Source organism: Melopsittacus undulatus, chromosome 7 (genome assembly GCF_012275295.1).
Source record: "Melopsittacus undulatus isolate bMelUnd1 chromosome 7, bMelUnd1.mat.Z, whole genome shotgun sequence".
In the NCBI taxonomy this organism is placed as follows: Eukaryota; Metazoa; Chordata; class Aves; order Psittaciformes; family Psittaculidae; genus Melopsittacus; species Melopsittacus undulatus.
This window is the reverse complement of record NC_047533.1, coordinates 60,276,558-60,302,479: the sequence shown is the minus strand read 5'-3', so window position 1 is coordinate 60,302,479 and position 25,922 is coordinate 60,276,558. Positions and strand designations below refer to the sequence as shown.

Here is a 25,922-nt window from a genome sequence, read left to right as displayed (position 1 = left end):
AAGAAGAAACAAGATAAGATTTCACTTAGTAAAGATACATGAGCAACTGCAGGATCAAAAAACCTCATTAGCTTATTCACCTACATCATCCCCACTCATGCAACAACTGAGTGATGCCTCTTCTCATGGCCATACAGGTATACTCAACTTATGCAGTCCTTAGTACCACTTATACAGCTAATCTAGTAATTTTCTTGATAATTTATGTCCAAACTAGGGCAGATTTTGTTGAACAATGAATTCAGTAGATGTCATTTGTAAATCTGTTGAAGTCACAGTTTCTGAAGTCACAAAACATTTGGTTTGCCAATGGAGTTGGCAATGGAGTTTCCTCGCTGTCATTGTATTATCATATTGTCATCTTTCCTTTGACTTAAGCAGGGCTTTTTTCCTTAAAAGCCAATTTTGCCCTAAGCAAGAAGCAAACATCAGTCTTTTAGCATTTCTCCCAGAGATCACAGTCCTGCTCCTATAACCATGTCTACCTAACAGGGCATCCAGTGGGCACAGCTGAGACTTCAAAAACTACTGCAGTTCAATTGCTCATCATCTGCTCCAAAAGCAGGAAGAAATAGAAGGACATCAGTCCATAAACCAACTATAAAGATTCTCTTCTTATAAATCATATATTTAAGCCTTCATCAAATCAATTTCTATTCCATCTGCAGAGGAAGACATCACAATGTATACCTTAGAAGAAATATTCTATATACACACACCTGAGTACTTATATGCAATAGATTTTAATTTACTCATCTTAATAGTAATGTTATAATTCAGTTCAAAGTTGAACTAGATTCACATTAGGCAAAAAAAAAAAAAAAACAAACCTTTGTCTCACCACTCTACCCCTTTTAACATGAAAAATCTTGTTCTTAAAGGACATGCGAAACCTGAAAACATTTCTTTGAGAGCCCCTTCCCAATGTGTTTCTTCCAAGGTCACATACCTCCATCAAGCTTCACAACCAGATTTACAATACAAGGAATGATATGCTACATACCTATATAATATTCAATGAATAAATATGCATTTGTCCTTGTGTAAGTGCACAGACTGCAGGATAACAAAACTGATCAGAAACCTTTTTCTGCGAGACATGTTCTAACAGATTGTTAAACTTGATCATTGGCTATGGAACCGGTTCAGGTATTTTTCAGCATTAAACTGAAAGTATCTTTGGTACAGAAAAAGACTACTTAAAATTTAATTCAGTTTGTTAAAAATCTAGAAGCTCACAGTTGTTTTCCAGTCAATTACAAATTCATTAATTGAGACTACCTGATGTGACTTCATGTTGTAATTTCAAGTTCAGTCTGCATGATGAGTCACTCCTTCCCTAAAAAGGAAAAACACTAAGCCATGTATGTTCCCTGCTGTCCAAGGAAGGGAAACTAGTCAGATTAGAAATCTGATAACAGCTCAACAACAATCACTCCCTTTAGTCACAATAACTTAAGTTTCCATGATCCTAAAGTTTTCACTAAGTGGAACTGGTATATTTATACACATTCAGAGAAGAGTATAAACACCACACAAGACCCATTAGAAATATAGAATTTATTTCTCTTTACATTCAGACAATAGTATATTGCAGATTCAAACATACCACACTTTTATCACAGGCGACTTATAGATCCTATGTTTATACTTGTGATAGCTATTTCTAGCCCAGATTAACACAAAATGTGTTTCTGGAGTGGCTCTCTTGAGATCTTTAAGCCATTAGCAGCCATTTTTGCAGAAGGGTAATCTTGAAAACCCACCTCAAAAATTCATCTGTCATAGCTTATGTTAAACAGCTACTTGTGGTATCTTAACTTTACAGCTCCAGATCTCAAGAAAGCAATTTTGACAGTAGCAGTGGACAGAGAGATCGAGGACTTGCCCTTTATCTTCCCTCCCTCAGGTAGCAGTTTTTAATAAAGGCAATACCATGTTATAAGGCCACCACAATCTCCATGGTCCATAAACTGTGCTTTTGGCAGGGCAGCTCCTTTCCCACCCTTTAGGGTCTGCAGCCCTTGCTTCCTTCCCCACCTTGCACATCCAGGTGCAAGCCAATCAAAAAAGTCCTTATCACAGTTCTGACAATATCCTAAAACTCGTTAATTAAGTCATCTACAACTAAAAGTCTGTGAGCAACAGGAAAAGGTAAAATTTTGTTATGCTTAAACCTTCAAAATACCATGAACAAGAGGTATCTTCACAACCAGTGTCCCAACAGCATCTGTTCAATATTTCCCTTCACCTTACAAGCTCAGAAAAACTGATGCTTTTTAACTTTTGTATCAAGTCCCCACACATTCAGCTCAAGAATAGCAGCAGCTGCAGTGCATCATCACATGAAGAGGGGCAAGAGAGTAAAAAGAGTGAAAAGGGAGGGAGTGGTACAGACACACTGTCCTTGACAGGCTCTGCACCAGCTATACAGAGAATATGCATACAGGTGATAACAGATTTTATTTCTCCAGTTTGTGCTTTGGTTTTATTTTTGGTGGTGGGTTTTGTTTTTAATTAAACACTATTCCTGCTAAGGCTGGTTGCGCAAAATTAGTTTTCAAGAACCACCATTCAGTCTGACTCTGTTCCTGCAGATAGGCTTCCTACTGATCCATTTCTCACTAGCATCTTGCTGAAGTTTTTCTGCTGTTCTTCCTTGAAAGTATCTTTGACTTTTGCTCGTTTCAGCCCTCCATCCCTGGAACAGAGCAAGAGAAAAAAGTAACCCATCATGATTATTACCAGTGTTATCAAGCTCTATATTATCTGAAGCAAATTCTAGAGTCATGACCTAGATTAGTAAAAAGGCTTTCTTCAGAACTTCTAGAACATCCAAGTTAAGCATGTTGATTAAAACATTTACCTTAAGCCATAATGCTTATTCAGTCCAAATTTTGAGTTTAGTCCATTAAAGAAACTACTCATGTTTGTAACAGGTTACACCTACCATCAAAATCTTTGCCAATCCAGGATGCTATCTCCCTAGACTGTAGAGGCAGTCAATCTTGTGCAACAGTATGGCTGTTTCTTGCCTTACTTCACTCAGAGGGTTTGTGGATTCTCTTCACCAGAATCTTGCTCTCAAGTCTCCTTCATACAGTCCTATCAAATCTAGGCATTATACTACTTACTGAGGGTAGGACATGAAAAAGTCCAAGCAGAAAGCCAAGCCCTGTTTTTCACATTTTGTTGTCTGTCAGTTTTGCAGAGTTAACTTCACTTCTGCTCCTTAACCTTTGCATGAGGCTCAACATGAGAAACAACTATGAAGGAACCCTCTTTTAAAGTACAAAGCCTTTAGGTTAAACTCACTGCATAAGAGCTACATGCTCCAAGGACTTCATGCATCTTTTTTTTACTTTTACTTTCACATACAGACATGTGAAGTTACTCCCTTGTTTTCTCCTGAGTGGAATAAAGTTATATTGAATGCTGTCTGTCACAAAGCTAAGGGAGGAAACCCCTCTCAATCAGATAGTCCATGAACTCTAACTAGGATGGCATCACTCACCAGGGAAGTTCAGTCAGTCCTCCTTGGCGAGCAATGGCTGACCTCACTCTGTTGGCAAACTGAACAGCATCTTCACCTTCCTTTAAGGGTCATAAATTCAACATGATCAAAGCAGAGAAAAGTAATTGAAACAGGCTTTCACAGCACTTTTCATTTGCTGTCTCATCAAATAAGCTCACCACCAAACAATCCTTCCCTTATCATGCCAACACAATCTGATGTTCTAATGCTCATTTTCCCCTAAGGCATTGAAATTAAGGGCAAATTTTGCTCCAACAGGATGAAACATTAAAAGCACTGCTACTGTGAACAGCACTACATTTACTGCTATCCTTCGCATATTTGATGCACTGCTGATGGTGCTAAGCTGCATCAGAAAAAGCCAGTCCAATCATACAAAGTCAACACTAACAGAAGTCCAGTATAAAACTCTTATTTGGAAATACAGGGTAGGTAGGGGTTTCGGGGAAATGGACAGGCACTTGCAGACACAGTCAGGTTCTTAAATAGTGGTCAGTCAACCAGATGCTATATTACCTGTCTAACCATTGGTGGCAGGTACCACACATTGCAAACAATGGCCCAGCTGGTCATTATTCGCAGTAGATAGCTCACGATGTTATATTTGCTGCTGTTCCAGAATGCATCTCCAAACTGAGGATCATACTGTAAGAGATCACAAAAAACATACAATAAAGCCTTTTCCTCACAGACCATCACAGCCTATCTCAGATCTGAGGTGGATGCTTTCAGTCACATGCTAGAGTAAATTGACAACTGATCCACTTGCTCAAAATGGGGCTTTAAAACAATAAACCTGTGCTTATTAGTGCTGCTTGTGATTACATGACAGAACCAGGAACAGATGTTACCCACTTGCCCTAACAGCTGAAAGACTTAAGTCTGCTGCAAGCTGCATGCTTCTCTTCAGCACTGGCAAGGATTAGCCAGATCTCCCTTACTCCCAGCTTTCTGAAGGAAGAGGCTGAGCCCACCAGGTCCTACCAGCCACACTCTATAGGCTGAAGGACTTCACTTCCATTTCAGCCACTTCTGCTCTAGGAGTCTTCCACAGCACGTAGCCAATTGCCAAAGCTACTGTGCTTTCATTAGCAGCTGTATCAAGACAGCTTCCTACCACCCTGACAAAAGTAGATCCCAAACTTTGAAATTTGGCTGACAGCTATTTCCACTTACTTTGATTGCAACAGGATAGATGGTCCCTCCTATTTCAAAGCTCCCTTTCTTGAACATCATCACAGAAGTATTGTTTATGCAGGTGCCTGTCCAGAAAAGAAACTGGAGTCATTACTTCACACAACATATGACATTTTGATAGCAACACTCCATCAGTGAGCAGGTCTTAGACTCACTGAGGAGGAAATGCAGACCCTTTATGCCTATGTTAAACATCTCTTCCCTGTTTGCTTTTGTTCTTTGTCTTGTGACCGACTGAATGAATCCAGAACACGTACAAAAAATAAATAAATCACAAGGCTGAGATTAGGTCTGTAGGACAGTGAATTGATATTCACAAGGTAAAAGAACCAAACTTCCCATTCTCCATCCAAAGCCTCTTCAAGGAGATCCAACAACTTTGAACAATACTGTGTTGTCTTTGTGTAACCTCTTTAAAGATGAAAAATAGGAATGCCCTAATAAAATCTAACCCAGAGGTTAAGATATATTTGAGCAACAGAAGCTATGAAAAGAGAGCAGGCATGACATCTACACTGAACAGAGATATGGAACATTTCAGCTTCTTACCTTCTGGAAAAATTAAGATTGGGAGCTTGTTTTTATCTGCCACATGTTCCCTGAGTCTGTGGAAGCAAAAGGAAAGATTAAAACAGTTCTTTCCCACTGTTCTTTCCCCAGGCAGATGCATTAAAAATATATTTACATAGGACACATTTGTTTAAAACCAAAACCTTTTACTGGACAGCAACTTGCACATGCTTTTGTGTTTCTAAGAAAGATGAAGCTTTGTGCAAGCCATTCCTTAGGTCCCTAGCAGATTACACTGAGGCAACATCCTGTTTTCTTTCCTCCAAGTTATTTTACTAATGCCTGTCAGGGAAGCTAGCAAATGTATGCCACTAATCAGACAATTAACTCAGATCAACTCAACCTGCAATAAATTGCCTACATAAGAAAAAAGTCTTGGAAAAAAAGGACCCCATAATGCCTACAGCTCACACTACTTGAGTAATAGTCAGATGACTTGGCAAAGCTGTCCTGCTGTGCAGAGGCCAGTAAGGTGATGAAGTTAACCTGTCAGAATTAACCTAGAAGTTCTTTAAAAATTCAGAAGAATTTCTGTCACTGTGCTTACACCTGTTCATGAGTATGCCTTTGGTGATACTCTGCAACAAACTGCCTTTGTAAGCAGTTCACTTTTATAACTAGACATATTTTTGCCCCCCACCCAGAAAAGCAATGCTTTGTTATTTCTAGTGGCTCATAGTTTTAAATGAAGTCAAGATAGTTTGTGTCACACAAAGCTCACTTTTTATCAGTATTTCTCTTCAAGAGAAAGTAACAGAATTTTAATTATCTTCACATCCTTTCAAAATGTGTATCTGAATAAATCAGACATTAGTTATTAAGCTAATGGCTACCCAAATGAGATGGGTTTTGAGCCTGCATGGCTTTTGGTTTGAACCATTTCACCCTGTATAACTTCTTCAAGCCTTCAGTGGTGATCTGGGAACTTGGCATTTTGACCGGTCTACTATACCAAAGCCCACACAAGCAAGCACATTCTGGTCATTCTGAATGATCCAGTTTGCTGCATTATCACCTCTCCAACTCGCTTCAAGAACTGCTGTTGAGCTATTGGTATACTGATTGCTTCCAATCCTATTTACATCTACCAATTTGCAATAACCCACATCAATCCAGCCTACCGTAATGTGGAATTACAGATAACTTGTATCTTTGTAATTAGTATTTATGAGCAGCAGTCATTATTTAGAGTAAAACAACTATATACGGCTCTTGCTAAAAGATTTTGCAGGTGAGTCTTTTGCCCTCTTGAGATCCCAAGGGGGCAAGTTTCTCGTTTTCATTTGTAACCTCATTAGCTTCTTGGCTTCCGTCTTTCTGAAGATTTAATTCCTCATCTGGGTCTTTGATTATTCAACGACTCTTCGGGGATTACACACCCAGACATGGCTTCTAAGGCACAGGTAGGCACTGGAGTTATCCTAGCACTGCAATCCCCCGGCTCCAATCCACACCTCACCTTTTTGTCACTAGATGGCGGTCTTTGATTTCAGAGCGTTCAAACCAGACATGAGGACAGGCCCTGACTGTGGCTCTCTGAATAATTCCCATTAGTCCACCGTGAACCTGGCCAACCTGCAAGCCCAAAGCCCAGTAAGGCACGTCAGTATGTGAGGCACCTGAAAAAACAGAACTTTCTCTTCTTCATGCCCCTCAAAAAAACCCCAACCACACTGCAAACCAGGATTCGGCAGGGTCCATAAAGCTACTGAAATTCATCTAGACACATGCATGGAAGCCTGATCTCAAGTATTTCATCAGATGAAGAGCCTAGCACTAACACTGCCAGGAATTTGTTATTGGTAGACCAATTTCAACATAACTTTTACTTTTCCCCACTGACTAGTGTTGAAGTTAACATCTCTACTGTGAAAGTCCAGTAATGAACTCCACAACCAATACCCCATAGTCTTTCTCTTTCCTGGTCTCTCCCTCTGCTGTGGTGAACCATGGGTCTCCTCATACCATTGCATAGCATCCATCATTTGTCAAAATGATTGCATCTATCGGTGATGTGTGGTTGGCAACACAGATTCCTCCTTTCTGAGGTTTGTTTTCCCTGTAATTACATAAATTTTTTGTTAGACTACCAATGTGCTAAACACCACATTACAAGCACAACAGTTCCATAAAGCTGTCAGGCAGGTCAACACTTAGCATGACATTAAGCTGCACATCAGGGAAGAACTGCCCCACTTCAAATGGGATACTCACATACACAGAAGTATACGCACACTTCTATTATCATAAGGTCAGCTCACTCACTTGTTATGGTAATGAATAGTACCAGACAGAGCTCTGACAAGGATGCGGGAGCACGTGAGGTGAACCACTTCACTCAGATAGTTCTTCACACTGAAAGAAATGACAGGCATCTGGAGCATCCTGTAAAGCAGCTAGACACACAATATTCTCTAGCCTATTCAACACAAGTCAGAGCTGAATTTTCCCAGTACTCCGGAGCAGAAGGTTATTCCCAGCTCTACTCCTTATTTGCTACAGCAGCCCAACCAAGACATGCCATACCAGTGGTCTCACTTACCTGGGCAAGGCTGTCAGCTCCTCACTGTGTATATTTTATCCCAGCACTGTTATCTTCCCTACAGTGCTCTCTTTGAGTCCCTCATGACAGCAAGAGGAGCCCATCAGAAATCACCAAACTCAGTGCCAATCCTGGCAAGAAATCAGTCTCAGCCCAAGTTCAAAATATCACTAAAAGCAAGGCGACAAGCTTGTGGGCAGACTATCAATAGTCTATGACTTGCAAAATCTGTCCAGTCCTAATCTTGAGCTGTTGGCACTGATGCAACTTGGCAAGTTTGCCTCACATACCACACACAGTACCTACCTGCTGTTAGGCAGCTGTCCTACAATCGTTGTCCCCACAATCATGGAGGTAATCCCAATGGCAGCAAGGGTAATGCTACAGACAAAATAGACATTACAGCAAGATAAGTTGTTCTGTTAATTTTTAAAATCAAAGTGATATTAAATGGAAAGGGATTGCAGGGATTCAGTTATTCCTCAGTTCTCTTTAACCCAGTAGTCCCCTGGCATTGCTTAAGAATTCCTTGACATTTCTCAAAATCATAGCCTAGCAGAGGCAGCAGATTCAGACAGCCCAATGCTGTCAAGGAGTTTTAGAGATCACCCAACATACACGTAGGCTGCCAATACACATGACTCAGGGAAGAACTCACAGAAAGATGGCCATTAGCCTTACTCTCCAAAGTGGACAGCGAGATAAAAGTGTTCTGAATAGCTTCTTGACCATTCGAAGGAGAACTTAAGCAGGTTAGTCATCTATATTTGTTAATACTGCTTTTGGATTAAAAAAGCTGAAGTGACATTTCCCAAGAAAACACAAAATTAGGTGTTCCAGACTGGCAAAATTCCTTAGCACCCATGAGCTTACCGCAGGGGCAGCAGGAAGCAGTATCGCACTATAACTCCAATGACCCACACTATAGTTAGCCTCAGGCTGATGTAGTGGAAGTTGACATTAGTCCTTGTTAGGAGATTCCAGGAAACCAGCTCTTCGGAGGAAAATCTTTGGGTGACTTCATCTTCCACAATGGCCTCAAACCCTTTTCTGCAGAAGTAGAATATGTCAGAGAATTCAAAGTCCACTTGATGCAGATGCACAATTTCTTTCTCCATAGGTGTTTCATCTCTTTCAATGATACCTTGGGAAGGAAAGAGTAAATATATAAGGAAAACATCCTATATAGTAACCATAATCCTCCAAGCCACTTGCCACTCCATATTATTCAAGAAGACAAATTTACTCTCAGAGCCCCTCCTATGATAACAAGACCAGATGGGCAATTAAACACAGAATAGCCTTCAATAGGCCAGATCTAGCGCTTCTTCCTCGCATGAACACCTTGTGCAGCAAATATACCAAGTTATATTGCCCACTGAAGATGAAGCAAGAAAACAAAACCTTTCCCACCCACCATCTGACAAGTCCTTAACTCCACAAATTCATCCAAGACCATCTGATGCTTCCAAAGGAAATCAAGCAAACCCTTGCCCTTTTCATTCCCTTCCAGTGCTCTGTGTATTTAAGAGCAGTCTTTCCCATGGAGGCTTCCCTGTTCCCTAGGCTCATCTCTTGTTAGACAACAAGATCTGTTGTGGGACAACAGATAGTTAGATCTGGTGTCCCACAGCCACATTCAGCTGAGATATGCTCTGCTGCTACCTGCCAAACCCCCAGGCTGCAACAGCTATCTCACATCTGTGCATGGACCAGCTTTGAATCAAATACACCTCTCTCCCTTCACAGCACAAGTCTCTTCTGTAAGCACAGACAGGACCACAGTAATTTTTGTTTTATCTCAAATCAAACACTCCAACACACACAATGTCAAAGAAAGTTCTGCCTAGTGGTGCCTTGATATAATTTGGTTTGGCACCAACAGTTGTATTTCAGTTGAACTCTGTCCACATAAGCCTGGCAATAGAAAAGAAACCTGGAGAGTTCAGAATTGCACTACAAGTATACCCTCTTCTCCCTTTTTGTTTTTTATACTTACAGTCTGATAAGAATGGATTTCTAAGAGCTTTCAAAGGCAAGAACAAATTGTGTAAGCTAAATATAAAGATCAAGTAGCTGCTTTCTGGCAATCAAGTCTGGTTCTAGAAACTGATGACTGAAGAAATCTAGAGTAACATTTAACCAGAAAAACCATGAGACAGTCTACTACGATTATAGAGATCCAAGTTCAGGCTGCCACTCTATCAGACACCCTCTGGCAAATTGCATAATCTGTGCTTCCATGTTGAGACGAAAATATTGGAAAGAAGGAAGCACCCAACTGCTTCAAGCTAATAGGCATTTCCTACAAATACACATCCCAAAATGTGCAAATCTACATCCCAGGGAACGTAAGCCAGCAGAAAAATTCTGTGAATATATTTGCTGTGCAAATCACATGCAACTTTTAAACTATAAGTGACATGCAACATTTAAATTATAAGTGACATGGAAAACTTTGCACTGCATTGTAGAATACATATGGAGCAACACAAGAAGCTTCAAGATACAAGTCCCACAGATCACTGAGGTAAACACTACAGAACAACATGCAAGAGATGCCACACTGCAACAAAATCTGTCGGCACCTTCAGCTCTGAACTTGACCACCACAATTAGCAACTCCACTGGCAGACAATCTCAGTGCCATTAATATGGCACACCCAAACACCCACGTGCCTTTTGGGATCTAAATTATACAAACATTCATCACATCAAACATTTAGCAGGATAAAGTACACTTGTATTTTAAACCCAAACCAGAGCTCTAGTTTGTGGCTCAATTTTTCTCCTTCAGTCCCTTAAATCTCTAGATTGTGAAACATCCAGGACTTCAGGTGAACCAGACCAACCTGTCTGTTCCAGCCTGCTCCTGGGGTAGGAGACTGGTAGTAGCCAAAACACACATCAGGGGAACTCTCCAGCACCCATCACACAGGTATAAAGTACCTCTCTTCCCTCCAGTTCCCAGGAAAACTGGGAATCCTTCCTCCTTATCCAGCCCCCAGTTCAGCATCAACCAAGCAGTTAGCTCCCCTGGCTCTTACTTGTTGGCTGAAACCAGCCCAGGGTTCGAGTTTAATACACTGCTGGCACAGCCAAGAGCACAGCTCTAATGCCTTGCTTCAGCAGCCTGTGCTGTTGTTATCACGCAACATCCCCGTGCACAAGCTGCCTTTCAGGCTTAGGACAAGCTACTCTGAGAGCCAAGATCTCAGCAGCACCTGAAGGGATTATGAATAGAATTAACACACAGGCTGTTAGCATGATATACTTAGCCTTCTTATAATCAGAAGTAACATTTAATGGCCTTTAATCCCTTGGCCATGAGCAGAGCTGAGCTTGCCAAAGACAGATGAAATGAGAGCAGCAGGAGTATATTATGCAGGAGTACAGCAAACATCACTCAGACAAAAAAACCTGCAGCCGCTACTTTTACTCAGTGTCACAGCACAAGCCCCAAGCCTTATAGCTCACACTCTAGTCAGCTAAATTATACTAGGCTCAAATTTTACACTACCTACTTATAACCACACTATTTGCATAAGCTTTTCTTTTAGTGGATGTCACTTTCAGAACTCTGACCTGACAGCATTTTTGTGGCTTTTAAACCCACCAACTTGAAGAGAACTGCCTTTCCACACAGCCAACACCCACACTGACAGCTGAAACCTGGTTATTTAGCTGCAATGAGATAGACTTCTAGCCTCCCACTACCTGCTCAGCCAACAGCTACCTACCATTGGACCTGGCACATAAACATGCTAACACCAAGGGACCTTAAGTTGGCAGCAACAAGTAATTTCCACACAGCAACTACACCAGCCAACATTTTTCTTGGTAACTATTCCTTATCACACCTCCAACAGAAGGGCACTGACTGCATTTCTGCTGACAGATGTGAAATATGCAGGATTTGGTACTGCAGACAAAGGTAGTGTCCCCTCAGTCATGCTCTCTCATCTTTCATATTGAGGGACACTGGATTTTAAGATCTTTCAGAAGGACCATTTTTGCTCTGCCTGGGAATAAGAAAAATTGCATACTGCAATGCAATGCTCCCTTCTATACTGACCTACCTCCTAGTGAGGACTGGATGGTGAGGGAAGATTGAAGAGGTGCTACCATTCCCCTTCAGCATGTGTGTAACACACACACAGACATTTACATGCACCCTGTTTTAATAACTACTCCATAATTCAGTACCACTAGGATTTTCTTCTCCCTCAGTAAATACGGTAAAACACAACTGGGCCTCTCCACCTGCTCTCGTTCTGTCACCTCAGGAGATGCCAACTTACATACTGCACTTTTAGGTCTACACCTGCTCTGGTTCTCCAGTACTTTCATCCACATACAGGAATCCAGACTCCTAATCACAAGTCAGTCTTCTGCTTAAAAAGCTCTCAAAAGCAATATACAAAACTCAACTTGGCACTGCTGACTCCACATCTCCCCTGCTCCTCATACCTTCTCAAGTGAGGAATAGTTAAAGGGAACAGCTTAATGTAGGAAGTCATCTACAGGGGAGAAAGATTTTTAATTTCAAATATGAAAAAAATATTAGAAGTGTGCTTCACGACACCACTGCAATTGCGTATATTCATCTGTAAGATCGCTTGAAGATAGCCTGCATGCAATAGTCTATATAAATTACTTCAGGCCATTTTTGCTAACTAGCACTAATGCTTCAGACAGCTGAGTGCACTCAGATTAATCCAAGTTCTGAACTAGCACATATTAGCACTATACACCCACTCTGTCACACATACAGGGGGAATAGGCACTCGTGGTGCTATGGAAAGATAGCTCATAGAACATAAACTACTAGCTGGGTCGCTCTCCCTCTACCTTTCTTTTCTAGAAAAGAAAAAGCTACAATGCCAGAATAAACAGATGTCTAGGAAAACAAAAGCTCCTACTGTGCAGCTAAAGCAGTACATTTGGATCTCTTGCCCACTCACTGAGCCGTGACATGATGGGATACTATCACCCTTACAGGAAGAAAAAGGATATTTTGCCGTATTGTATCCCTGACAACCTGTGAAATGGATAGCACGGCACTGACATTATTTGGAAGGATCACTTGCCTTACCTCCTGCCCATCCCCCAAAAGAATGAACCCAAACCCAAAACTTTCAGGACACTCATGAGCAATACTTTGAAAGCCACTTTGAAGTCAGTAATTAAATAACACAAATTTTAACCTGTTTCAAGAGCTGCTGTGCAGTACCTCCAGTTTATTATTACACATGCTAACTGACAGTAGCATGTGCTACCACCAGAGCCTGTTTCATGCCTGGCCTGCAGATAGTGCAATACCAGTGTTTACAGTATTGATAAGAATACTCCTCTGGAGACGAAAGGCACACGACCAATTCAGCAGTTCAGTCCCTATTACTGCATCATGTTAGCGTAAGCTAATCTGTAGAATCAGGTAACAATTGCCTTGTCTAATAACTGGCATGGTGGTCCGGCTTCCAGCTGTGCTGCCTAATAAGAAAGACAGCACATAGAAAATGCTGACACTGCTATCAAATACTGTCAAGAAGTGAGCAAATCAATAGCAACAGCAAGGCAGTCAGAAATCAGGAGATAACCAAGCACTAGCTGCAATGCCTTGCTCAGCATCCTCATACTTCCTGGGCAAACTCAGACTGCTCTCACTGTGCTTATTGCTCCCAACTCCTACAGCCATCTCTGACCTAGTAGAGCCTAGCATAACATGCACAGTATGGGTTAGGATATAGTAAAAGAACTAATTTCAAAATCAGGCTAAAGGAAGAAATATGAAGCAACTCTTCAACTGTTGTTCTACAAATGCTGAGTGCAAGAAGTTTGCCTGGCAAACACTAAGGTAACTCCAGGGGACAAAAGATAAATAGCAAACAACTGGAAAAAAGAACTAGTGTAACACCACATGCTTCCATCCAACAGTCCTACAACAGAAAAAGCACTGAGTTTGGGAAAGAAAAATGCTGTCCACTAAACATTCAGATGTTCTCAGACATTAAAAGCACTCTGATGCAGTTAGGACAGAGATAGCTGGCCAGCAGCCCTGCAAGCAGCTGCCTAAAGAGTTCAAAACAAAATCCAAGCTTGTATTGTAACTCTAAAAATTCCCTCAACTGAAGACAGCCATCATCATAAGCTCTACTTTGTTTTGTTAACGTTATTTCATACCCTTCATTTGCTCATCCCTTGATTTTTTCAACAGTAAAAGAAGTATATAATTCTGCAGGAAAGGTTCTGGTGCCAGTAGCATTGCAAAACAATTAAATGCAAGAATTAGCTTTTCCAGTTCTCTCAGGTACACATCTAACTTCATTTGAAAAGGGCTCAGTGCTACTTTAAAACATTAATCTTATCAATATGACTTTACCCCAAGCTCTCACCATTAGTAGCAGAAGTCTTTATCTGTGGCTGTGGCTTTTTGACACCTTTTTCTATCCGTATAGTTGCCCACTGTTGAAGAGAAAGAAAACATTAATTTCACAAATGCAATATTCACTTAAGATAAAAGCCACTTAAAAAAGCCACAGTTAATCAAAGACAAGTTGTGATTTTCAAAGAAAATCTTCACCAGGTAATCATCACCCATCTTCTTCAGCTGGATCCACACACAGTTCCTCCAAAGAAACAGCCTTCAGAGCTGACTGTGCTCCACAGATGTTTCAGTTCCTGCCAAGATACACAGCCACCGAGAGCCTGAGATAGGCCTCTGCCAGCCTTGCTACTCGCACACCAGCAATCAAATCATGGATACATGGGAAGCTCCAGGAGCTGAGCAAGACACCAGCCCCTGAGCTCAACAGCACATATTCAGAGCCAACAGACACATCACAACTCAGCTAAAAAGAACAAAACAGCATTTGCAGTCATAGGAAGTCTCATTTAAGTTCAGTCTCATTTAAAATAGGATTGCCCCAATATTTTTCCAAGCTGAGCAAAACTGAAATTTCCCTTACACTGCAGCTGCTTATTCCTTAGCATTTTAAAGCTCTGAGCATCAGAAAAACAGGACAAATCACCATCTCTAGTGTACAGCTGCAGAGACACCCTTCTCCTGTCCTTGTGAAAGGCTGCCAGCTCACTGGGGTTAACCTGCTCTTTTCTAGTAGGTGGGCTGGAAGAGGGAAATTGAAATACCTCATAAAGTAAGCTCTGCTCTCCAAGGAGTGTCCAAGCTTCCCAGTAGCTACACTCACTGCAAACCCCTGTGACAGGGCCACACAGGCACCAGAATACTTCCCCTCATCTCCAGCCCTGAAGCAGCTTGAGCCAGTTTAACCTGTTCTCAGGCCAGATGGCTGTCTTGACCTTCAGCAGACTCAGTTCCACACACTGCTTTTAAATAGCTTTTCCATCTCCTACATCAGGCTTCCTTTTTACGGGGTAAACAATCACAACTTCTTTGCCACCCCAAAGCCTGACCATGATGACAGAGTAACCCTTCTGACCTGGATCCTTCTTTTTCCCATGTGGCAGCTTTGTGAAGGGATGGAAAGCTCAGCCAAAGAGAACTGACTTTATTAGCATTATTAGCATTAATTCCTCACCCAATAGACTTAATACTATTTCTAGGAATACTGTTATAATAGGTGTTTCCAAGACAGGTGACCTGGCTGAAATGAGCTCACATCCAAAGACCAGGATATTACCCTGTTTAAACATGAACAACTTCAGCAGTATCAAACGCATGCTTTGTTTTAACAGCATGCAGATGGTCCTCACCAGTCTGCACAGGAAAGGACCTAGACCAATGCTAAACCATGTAGTTTCCATCTCTCCTCTCCAACAGAGCTGCAGGGCATTTGGGGACACAATTCTCTTTTGAAAGGTCAGTATCCTGTCTCATGGCATTACCTCCACCATGTAACTCCTCAGCAGCTAGGACTGCTTACTGTTTCAGGTCTTGCTTAATCCCAACCTACCCTGCCAAAATATTCACTTTGGGCTGTTTTCAGTTCTGCCGCTGCTAAGGCAATAGCGGTTCCCGGAGCTAATTTTTCCTGTAGGAGTAACTCAGTACTTTGTGGCTACACATCATTCTCACTAGTGCTATGGCCATGAAAGTTCTGGGAAATGCCAAAACAAAATATTGTTCAAGAAAGCAACTATTCATAGTAACTCAATTTCTGCATTTCTTCTACTGAATAGATTTGCAGGCCAATGAATGCATTACACAATCATTCTCTCACCAGACTTGAGCCACTATATTCAATGAATTAAAATCTACACAAGCTGATAAATTACTTACTACATAGAAGAGTAAGAACATATCTGGCTATGGTCTCAGCCATATATACACTATCTGAAAAAATAGCTTTCCATCTTCCAAATCCTCTCAAACTGGTAATCAAAACCTAGCACTGCCACCTTTTGCTCTGCAAAGCCTGAAAGAACAATTTCTGTTTGGTGCTCAGAAAAAGCATAAAACACTCCCTACACAATGCTCTTGCTGCAGAAATCCTGCAGTTACAAGTTCACATTAGACAGTGTCAAAAAGTTTGAGCCTCAGCACAAGCCATGAAGACACAAGCTATCACAACATGCCTTTGTAATACCTCAAAAGCTTTCAAATCCTACTATACTGTATATACTATAATACCTTGAAATTTTTCTACACAAGAGGCAGTGAACTCCTCCAAAAGGAGAAATTGCAGAGTCATGTAACCCAAGTACGTTTCTACTGCTTAGATGCATTTATCTACCCTATTGCTTCTAAAGTAGTCTGACCTTTGGTCCACAGGTTCCTGTAACTCCAGAAAGCTGCAGCACCCCACCTGGGCCATGGGAGGGATAGGGGCAAAGAGAAAGAATGGAAAGACTAGTTCCCTTTGACCCCTACATATGCCCTCCCAGGAGATGCAAGCACCACCACAAGCTTGACACCAGCGTGGCATCTAGTACAAAGGTTGCACAGAGCATTCCAGGGGACAAATTACTTGTGCTAAAGCAATGTTACTTCTAGTGCCAGATAGGATATAAGCATGCTTCATAAAACCAGCAAGGGTGAGATCAGCTCCCCTTGTTTGCTCCTCTTTTGGCCAGGAGCCTTTGAGGATTCATAAGGGCCCACATCTATCAGAAGCTACTGAAAATGAGTTTTGAGTTCTCTATGTCAGCTTTCTTCTTCCCTCAATTTCATATAATTCCCACATCGTATTTTCAAAAACTGTATGTTCCAGCAACCAAGCAAACCAGACATTTTTACTTAAACTAACCCTTCCACTTATTCCCAGGCACCTAAAAAAGGCACTATCATCAAAGCCAAAATTTGATATTTGATCAAGTGAAAAGCTTGTTTATACCCAGTTCGGAAAACAAGAGAGACACTATATGCAGCATGTAATTTCCCTTCCTTCCTGCTAGACAGGAATTTGCACCATCCATCACCACTTCAGCCGGATTCTACACTAAAGCAAAGCTTTATACTACAAAGAGCTATCATAATGTAAGATGATCCATCACACAGAAGGGAAAATAATGTGTTTATGTATTATAGATCAAAACACAGAACAAAATAAGGCATAGACTCCATTCTACTCAGGAGATGAGCAAAAGCAGACTGGCAGGTCTTTTGGATTTTATCTCTTACCAGTAACATTGACTGGTATCTCCAAGAGGCTTCTCCCAGTTTGCAGGCTGGTGCTGAGCAGGCAGTCCCAAATACCTTGAAGCAGATCTAAGTCTTTATAGCAAGGATTCCTGAACCAGTTTGGGGGAATGAGTATAAAACAGGCTCCTGAACAGATTAAAAATAGTCTGCAGCTGGGGTTACCCATTTAACTAACACAAAGTTAGAAAGCAGCATTATCATAGAAACTACATAAGCACCACCACAGTTCTGATTTTGAAATTTTGGTATTCCAACTGCTCAAGACAAAGTAGCTTGAATGCTTTAATTACACAAGACACAGTCTGAAGACACCACACTTCACTAGGTAATGAAAACAGATGAACCTTTCCCTGCAAAGATTTCCCTTCTCAACCCCATAGAAAAGGCTTCTAATTTATCAGCACCATAAGAACAACCAAACAGCAAGTTATCAGCCTAAACAAAACAGCCAATGAGAAATTTCATTTACACATCACTAAGCAATTCCCACATATATAGGTCTTATGCAGCACTTGAGAAATATCCAGTTAGATCAGAAGCAAAACAATACACACATTATTTACAAGAGATGTCAAAAAAAACCAAACAAAATAATTAATCTCCAGATAAGATAGTTATCAGATAGGCAACTATTTCCAAAGACAAGCTTGACATGCTGTTTCATGAAAGCACATCTAAAGATACTTTTGTTAGGATCAATCACAAGCCAAGTTATTATGAACACTTCAGGAACTTTCCACATTTCCCTAACAGATGGACCTTTGCTTTTCACCCTATTTATCACCTTTACATCAGCTGTGGCTTAATAAGCAATGCTTGACAATTATTCAGAAGAGGAATTATTTACAATAACTGATATCCACAGTCATGCAGAGTTAGGTCAGTGATGTTCCCCTACTTAAAGGGAATGCCAGGTCATGCTCAGAGCAAAAGTTTATATGCTAGTTTGGGTGAGTGCTCCTCCTTGGAGGCTCTCCAAACTTCAGTAACAAAGACTTCACAGCACCTCCCACGCCATGCTACATTAAGAAGGCAAAATCTGCATGCCCATTATTGGGTTGTTTTGTGTGAAGAGAGGAAAACACCACCACCAAGAGGAGCAACCATTCCTGAAAGAGCAAAAGGTCCTTTGTGGTCTCCCATGACATCTTTTCCTCATTCTGATGGGACATCCTTACCGCTGCCTCAAAGTGGCTTTCCAAATTCTTCTGCACACAAGTTGTATAACAAGTCCTTCCTGATGAACAGGTATCCAAAGAACAATAGAGTCCAGCAGGAAAAAGAAGCAAGGGGATCAGCAACAGAAATGCCAAGCAGCTTCTTTTACACCAGCATCACAAACTGTTACTTAAGGTAAGCTCTGTATATAGCTGGTGTTATTTTAACAGCATTTACTTAACAATATCAGAAATCCCAGTATTCACATGCTGTGAAATTGAGAGCAAGTTCAGATCAGAGTTGCAAACCAGAAAGATGCTGTGTTAACCAGTGATGCAACCCCAGCTGTGCCAACCTTACTTATGTGCAAGGAGTCTTGATGAAAACACACATAATGGCCTTCATAGGACTGGCCCAGGGATTTACTTCAAGATCATGCAGCAGATTTGCTGAAATACTATTCTGAAAGACAGTTCAAGCCCTGTAAACAAGGGTGCCTCAATTCACACAAGGCATGTCTCCAAGACATGCTTCTTGTTAACATCTGAGCTGGCAGCCTTCAGAGTTACTGTCTCACTTCAGAGCTGTTTCTCCCTCTGCCCAGCAGTGCTTGAAGGATATCAATTACACAGAGGCCTTCATTGTCACTGAGCAATGACATTAGTCAGCAAAGCTTGCTTCAGAGGCCAGTGAGTTAAAGACGAAACAGTCGAAAATGATTCACTTATTAGCTTACACATTGTCCTTTTCCCTTCCCCACCCTTATACTCAGCACCACCTGCAATACTAATGGTGGCTCACAGGAAGAAGCTGTAGTCTGACATACTTGGAACAGGACAGCCACACTGCCAGAGTCATCTGCAATGCAAGTTAACTTTTGCTTCACCTCCCAGCTACTGAATAATGTTACACCCTTATCTAGCAAAAGTACATTTGCATAAGCAGCTACTAGAAATTGCTTCTGTTACAAGGGGCCACTATTAAACTCAGATGGATTACTTACAAAAAAGCCCCTATGACTTCAAGCACCTGTTGTGCATTACAGCAAGAGCAACCACCCAAGAAATGCTTTTTCTGTTAACTGCAAGCCCCACAGTCAAAGAGCCTCCAGAGATCAGAGAGGTGGGTGCATTCAAAGTGCTTGCAGTCATCAGCAAACCATTAGCCCAAAAATACACAATAACACTATATTAGTTTATAGTTAGGCTGTTTCTTAATACAAGTGTGACCCAATCACTTCCCTCAGGCTAGCTCATTTCTTAATATTTACATCACACAGTTTAAAACTACAAGAAATGTTTTTCCACTAGAAAGAGCGAGCAGGGCAGTCTGTACAAGTGTGACTGACAAGTCAACTCTACTGTCTCAAGGAACTAGGAACACCCAAAAAAACCCAGCAGACTAAAATTAAAAACCCACCAAACCCAAGAAAAGTATTGGAACTAGTTCTTAACAAGGTGAGTTACAATATGTGAAACAGCAATCATCTCCCAGGGGGCACCCAGGACCAGATAAATAGGCACACACACTAAACTAGTCCTACATATTTTCTAGCCCTACAGATTTTCTAAAAACTAATGGAAACAGATTGCTCCATGGTAGCAGCTACTCTATGGGCCTTAATGAAATAAATCACTTCCTGAAAGGCTGTATTTCTCCACTGCTTGTCAGGAGAGCTCAAATGGCATGCCTGCAGGGGCCTTATTAGCCCTAACTCATAGCAGACATTATAAAAATGTAAATTATCTAAGACGAAAAATAAGACCAAGAGATAAAGACACACTAAATTTAAAATTGGAAGCTATCTGATGATGTTTAAAAACAAGCAGAAATGCAGCATGGTTGCAGGAGGCAGTCCCCAGCACTTCAGCAATAAGGACGATTTCTGTGGCAAGTGGTTTCATGAGCATCAGCATGGCAGATGACTACCCCAGACTACTTCCTTGTAGGAACACAGCTGCTGGATATGCTTTTGCAGAAATAATTCACCATTTAAGAAAAAATCCCAAACATGCTAACATGGTGCCAAAGATCCTTTTGTTAGCTCGGAAAGGGAACCCACAGGAACAAGTGAGCAGTGTCCTAAAAATTTGCTTAGTTTGGTAAGGCAATTCGGAAGCAAGTTAATATAATTTAAGGAACACCAATGTGATGGGGGAAGCCAGTTTTCTAATAGCAAGCAGTCTGCCTGTCATACTGCCTTCCTTGTATTGGAATAGCTGGTCATGCTTTCCTGCTCTTTTCAACCCCTTACCACACAGGAAAAAAAAAAAATATATATATATATATATTCTCCATATAAAGCTGGTCATCCCTAGCACAGTACTTCAGAGTCAAATGCAAGCCCCAAAGCAACCCCAGAGAAGCGCATCCTCCACACTTGCTGTCTGCACAAGCTGCATTTTGCCTAGAAGCATGTGCCTTGCAGAGGCATCCCAGCACAGAGAAAAAGCTGTTATTGTGCGCTAACTGATCTCCCTTGTAACATCAGAGAATTGATGTACAAGAACACTTTGTTCCTAAAAGAAGCTTTTCTCCTCCCTTTTCTTGGACCATGCTTGCAGGAACAGATTTATTTTTATTGGCAGGAAAAAAACCCTCAAGTCCAGTATCATCCTCAACTTGCTCCCTGCCACAGCCTAGATGACAACTAAAAACCCCAGACTCATTTTTATATGCGTTATTTCATCTGATATGACAGTGGATTAGCAGACTGTAGACTCTCCATCTACACAGTCCGTGGACTATGGTACCCAAGTTGACAGACTTGGACTCTCACAACAGATTAACAAAACGCATACTGTTACCTGACAACTGCTGTGCAAGAAACAAACCTCATAGCCACTGTATCCTCCCACTATGCCAACATGTGGGATATAAACAGGCAAAGCCAGAGAGCAACATGGCATTCAGCTGGCATACAAAAACATCTACCACTCTGCAGACAGCTCAGGCGATATAACCCACCAAAGATGAAACAAAGGCAGCAGCACCATCACCATCTTACCGAGTATCCTGCAGGCTCAAGAGCCTAGGCTCCTGAAAAGACAAGGAAGACTGCCAGAGAGACCCAGGGCTGGAAGCTTAGGGAAGCTATTAAGTTAATCTGTGTGCTGAAAAAAGTTTTAGCCATCAGATATTGCAGCATCCTATGACTCAACATAGCCACAAAATGGACCACTGCTTCTCAGAAAAAAGCCTGCATGCTCAGTTCAACATCCCAGAAGTTTCAGACACCCAGGCAAGCACAAGGCCAGCAGCTATGTATTTAACACTTGATGTTAATGTGCTTTTTGGCAGGGAAAAGTCAGGTGTGACAACACATTTTCAGGCACCCTTGCTTGGAAATGGTTGGCAGACTATCAGCCTGTCTCTGTCAGGCTGCTAATCAAGACAGATTTGTGAGCCAAGAAACAGGAAGCATTTCACAACAACAACAAAAAAAAATCAAAAAAACCCCACCGCAAACCACTATTTCAGGCATTCTCTCCCTACAGGTATTCTGAGGGCATAAGAATTCACAGGCAAAGCAAGGCCAAGTTGAGGTAAGTGGATTACCTAGATGGATTGCACTTCTCTCCTGCAGCAAATCCACTCTCTTCCTCAGAACACTTCCCAATTTGTCACTGGCTTTTCTTTTATATATACATAATATTATACATGATATTTACATACAGACTATTTATTCACATCACATTTTCCATATACGAAAGAATGGCTCATAATGCCAGAAATTATGTCATAAAAAATTAATGGCAACTGTCAAGATAAGTCATTATTTCCCCCCTTAGGCATCACAAGAGTTCTTACAAGTCACTATCATTGATATGCCATCAGCTGCTTCTTCATTCTTCTGTCCAAGATATTTTGCATTACCTCTTGTTGCAACACTTGATGACACTAGAAAAATACCTATTAATGATCTAAGAATAAAGACTGTAAATTGCTAAATGATTAATCACAGGTGAAGGCAAGTCATGCAAACAAGACTATCTTACTAGGCCATCTGGCTTGCTCCCTCAGGCCAGTGTGACCTTCATCACCTCAGCTTCTGCTATCCAAAATTTCCAGCAACAGCTGTGTCTTCCACCCCTAACAGCTATCCTCATACAATCCAAGACCCCAGAAACTACTTCAAGCAGGTTCATTCTCACCCAAAATCTCACAGCATTTTAACTTAAAGGTGCATTGAACAGACAATATTTTTATTAGTGGCTGGGTTTTTTTTTTTTTTAGCTGAGCACCAATTATCCCGAAGGCACAGAAGAACATTCACAAGGTTTGACTGAAAAAGTTCATAGAATACAATTAAATTAGACTAAAGCTACTTTCTATAGTCACACATCAACGCATACTGCATTACCACAGACTGTTCCTTGTGCCATTGTACTCCTCCTTACAACTGGTTTGCTGGGTTGGGTTCTCCTCCTTCTTGGAAAAAACACAATAAAGATTTAAATAAGCTCATTTCTACCAACCATTTTAAAACACTTACCACCACTCTGGGCTTCAGAGGGAGAAGCTTCACACACATATGAACTATGCCCCGTCCAGAAAACAGCTCCTTCGTGAGAAACTCATTTCCCCAGAGAATTTGGGGAAGATGGAGACTGAGGTGCCAGACACGGTCAACAGGATGGGCACTCAGATCTCTTGAGCATCAGCACTGTACATTTGCAGTCACTGGCAGTGGGCATGTTGCCAGATATTTATACCCTCCAAGAACGTAACCCAGCACAGTTTCTCTCAGGTAGGGTGCAATTGACACCATACAGAAACAACCACACCCAGGACATGGTACAGCCTTAGGTAACAGTTTACTTCACACTCCAGCAGGTCTAAAGGAGTGCACGCTGGAGTCTGCAAAATCACTAACTTCATACACATTTAGATTTCTGCCAAAGGGTCGTAACACCAGAACTACAAAGACACACAGCCAGACAGCACAGAACTACTCCTCTCCTCCCAAGCCCTCGCCCCCAAAGGACAGCGTTTCTCTGGGCTGCCCACCCGCTCACAACTGCCCCCGGGGCCTTCACGCCCAGGGCAGCGGCGGCACAATTACGCTTCCACCGGCCGGAGGGAGCTGAGCCCCGGCCAGCGGAGCCCACCAAAGCCTCCTGAGGGACGAGGCACAAACGTGCCGGCGTCAACGGGCGGAGAAAACCAGCTAGGGCCAGAGGAAGAGTAGCCAGGCCCAGCACCCCCGGGGTGCCCCCCGCCGGCCCCAAGGGACACCTCACAGGAGACGCCATTTTGGGTCCCCCCACCCGTTTGAGGGGACGGCGGCCTCCGCCTACCTCCAACGTCTTCACTAGGACCCATAAATAGGCCTCGGAGATGCCCAGCGAGACACCCAGCGCCGAGGGCAGGACGATGAGGGTGAACACCAGCACCACCCACACCGCGCCCGCCCGCAACAGCAGCGACCACACGTCCTCCATCGCGGCCGCTGCCCGACGACGGCAACGACGCCGCCGGTACTGAAAGGGCGGACTCCGGCACCCGCCGCCCTAAAGCCCCGCGGCCGGCCCGGCCCCGCCCCGCTCCGCCCGGCCGGGGCCGGGCAAGGGCAGCACCGCCCCGCCGCCGAGTGAAGTAAAGAGGGCTATGGGGGGATTGTTTTAGGTGGGTTGTAAGCAGCTTCTGGTGCTGCTTGCAGAGCGCATCTGTTGGGCAGCACAGGGCTACGAAGATGGGACTTCGCTTCCGAGGTGGTGCTTGCGGGATGGAAGGCAGCTGAAAACAGGCCACGTCCGCGCTAACAACTTACCGCTTAGGAAAAACGGGTCCAGCGTCAGCAGTGCTGCATGGGCAGGAAAGCTATAGGAAGCCCCGAAACAGCAGTTCAGGAGTAAAAGAGAAAAGGAAAATTGTGGAAAGCTCCTAGATTTATGAATAGTAGAGTAGATAAGGCCAGTTTAAAAAGCAAGAAGGGGCAAGGTCTGCATTTCAGCCAACGGCAGACCTGGTCTGTCTGTGTTGTGTCTGGTGCCTTGAGCTCTGAAGAGGGACTTGGTGGGTGTACCTTATCAGGTATTAGGCATACACCAAGAGAAATGAAACTGTGAAACAGCTAAAGGAGGGATTGCCTACCTAGCCTGTACATGGCAGTCATACAGCACTTGGTGTGACACAAAAAGCGGTGTTAGCAGAAAGAGGCTGAAGATGGCAGCCTTGCCGAAGCATCCTGTTGAAAGGAGGAACATTATCACCCCGGGGAAAAAGGCCTTAACCTAGTGACCCATGCGTCTTTCATAGGGGTTTTCTAAATAAAAGGACATTTGATTTCCCTGCCCATATTTGAGAGGTCAGAAATATATCTAAGAGCCAAGTGCTCAGGATCCAAGGAAAAACCTGAACTAGACTCCAAGGACTTAAGAACTATTTCTAGGACAGTCATGTGGACAAGGCCCTTGCATTCTGGCTCCTATTTTTGGCTCTGGCACTGTGTCATCTTGGACAAGTCTTCTCTGCTCTCAGGCTCTCACCTCTCCTCCCACTATCTGCCTCGTCTAGTTAGATAATTCCTCTGAGGCAGAGATAGGATAACCCCTGATGAAACCTCTGGGCACAACAACCGCAGAAACAACCTTCCAGCTAGCTCTCACACTGCCAACCAGCAGTTCAGTGTTTTCATCCCTCTAACTGTTTAGGTATGATCATGCTCAAAAGGTCCAATCTGGACTAAAGGCAGCCATACACGTAGTAATGTCTCCACCAAAGAACTGTACTGCATGATTTTCAAACATTACAAGGATGTGTGAATCCAAGTCAATTATGAGTGTCCAAAGTCTGGAATAGAAACAAGTCAAAAAATCATTACTTTCCAAATTGTCTGTTATTCACAATGCATACACCCTTGTGTGGCTTATTTTAAATTTGTGTTTTGTCTGTTGCTTCACAGGCAGGAACTGATACAGGGCATTTACTTCTTGCTCATGAATTTTCATTTGAGGTGCAAATAGCAGAGGCCAAAGGCTTGGTTGGTTGGTTTGTTTTTACCTGGCAGAAAGGAGCAAAGGTCTTCACCCAATGGACAGATGTAGCCCAGGTAGCAACAGTGGATGCAGTTTGGCTGCTGAGGAAAACAATACAGTAATGTGCTATACAGAATTATTATACAATCTCCATTAAATTTCAATATCTTCATCTAAAATTGACACCTGAAGGAAGAATTACAATACAGATAATCCTGGCAAGGCAAAGCTTTTTGTGTTTGCTGACAAAATCTTGAAAAATAAAGAATTTGTTTGTCTTAGTCCACATATGTGTTAACCTCTGCTTTAATAAAATGT

At 42.3% G+C, this 25,922-nt stretch overlaps 1 protein-coding gene across 1 annotated transcript; it reads right to left on the bottom strand.

Annotated features, from left to right (window-relative positions):
- Positions 1–1,545: 1,545 nt before the first annotated feature.
- On the bottom strand, positions 1,546–24,092 carry LOC101877894 (glycerol-3-phosphate acyltransferase 3). The gene is made up of 12 exons (XM_005146576.3): positions 23,925–24,092; positions 14,240–14,309; positions 8,718–8,988; positions 8,151–8,225; positions 7,568–7,657; positions 7,268–7,361; positions 6,762–6,877; positions 5,282–5,337; positions 4,712–4,797; positions 4,052–4,180; positions 3,515–3,594; positions 1,546–2,701 (listed from the first exon to the last, which is right to left on the bottom strand). Exons 1-12 carry the CDS (start codon positions 24,066–24,068, stop codon positions 2,575–2,577), a joined length of 1,338 nt encoding a protein of 445 aa, XP_005146633.2. The 5' UTR covers positions 24,069–24,092; the 3' UTR covers positions 1,546–2,574.
- Between the last annotated feature and the right edge of the window lie 1,830 nt (positions 24,093–25,922).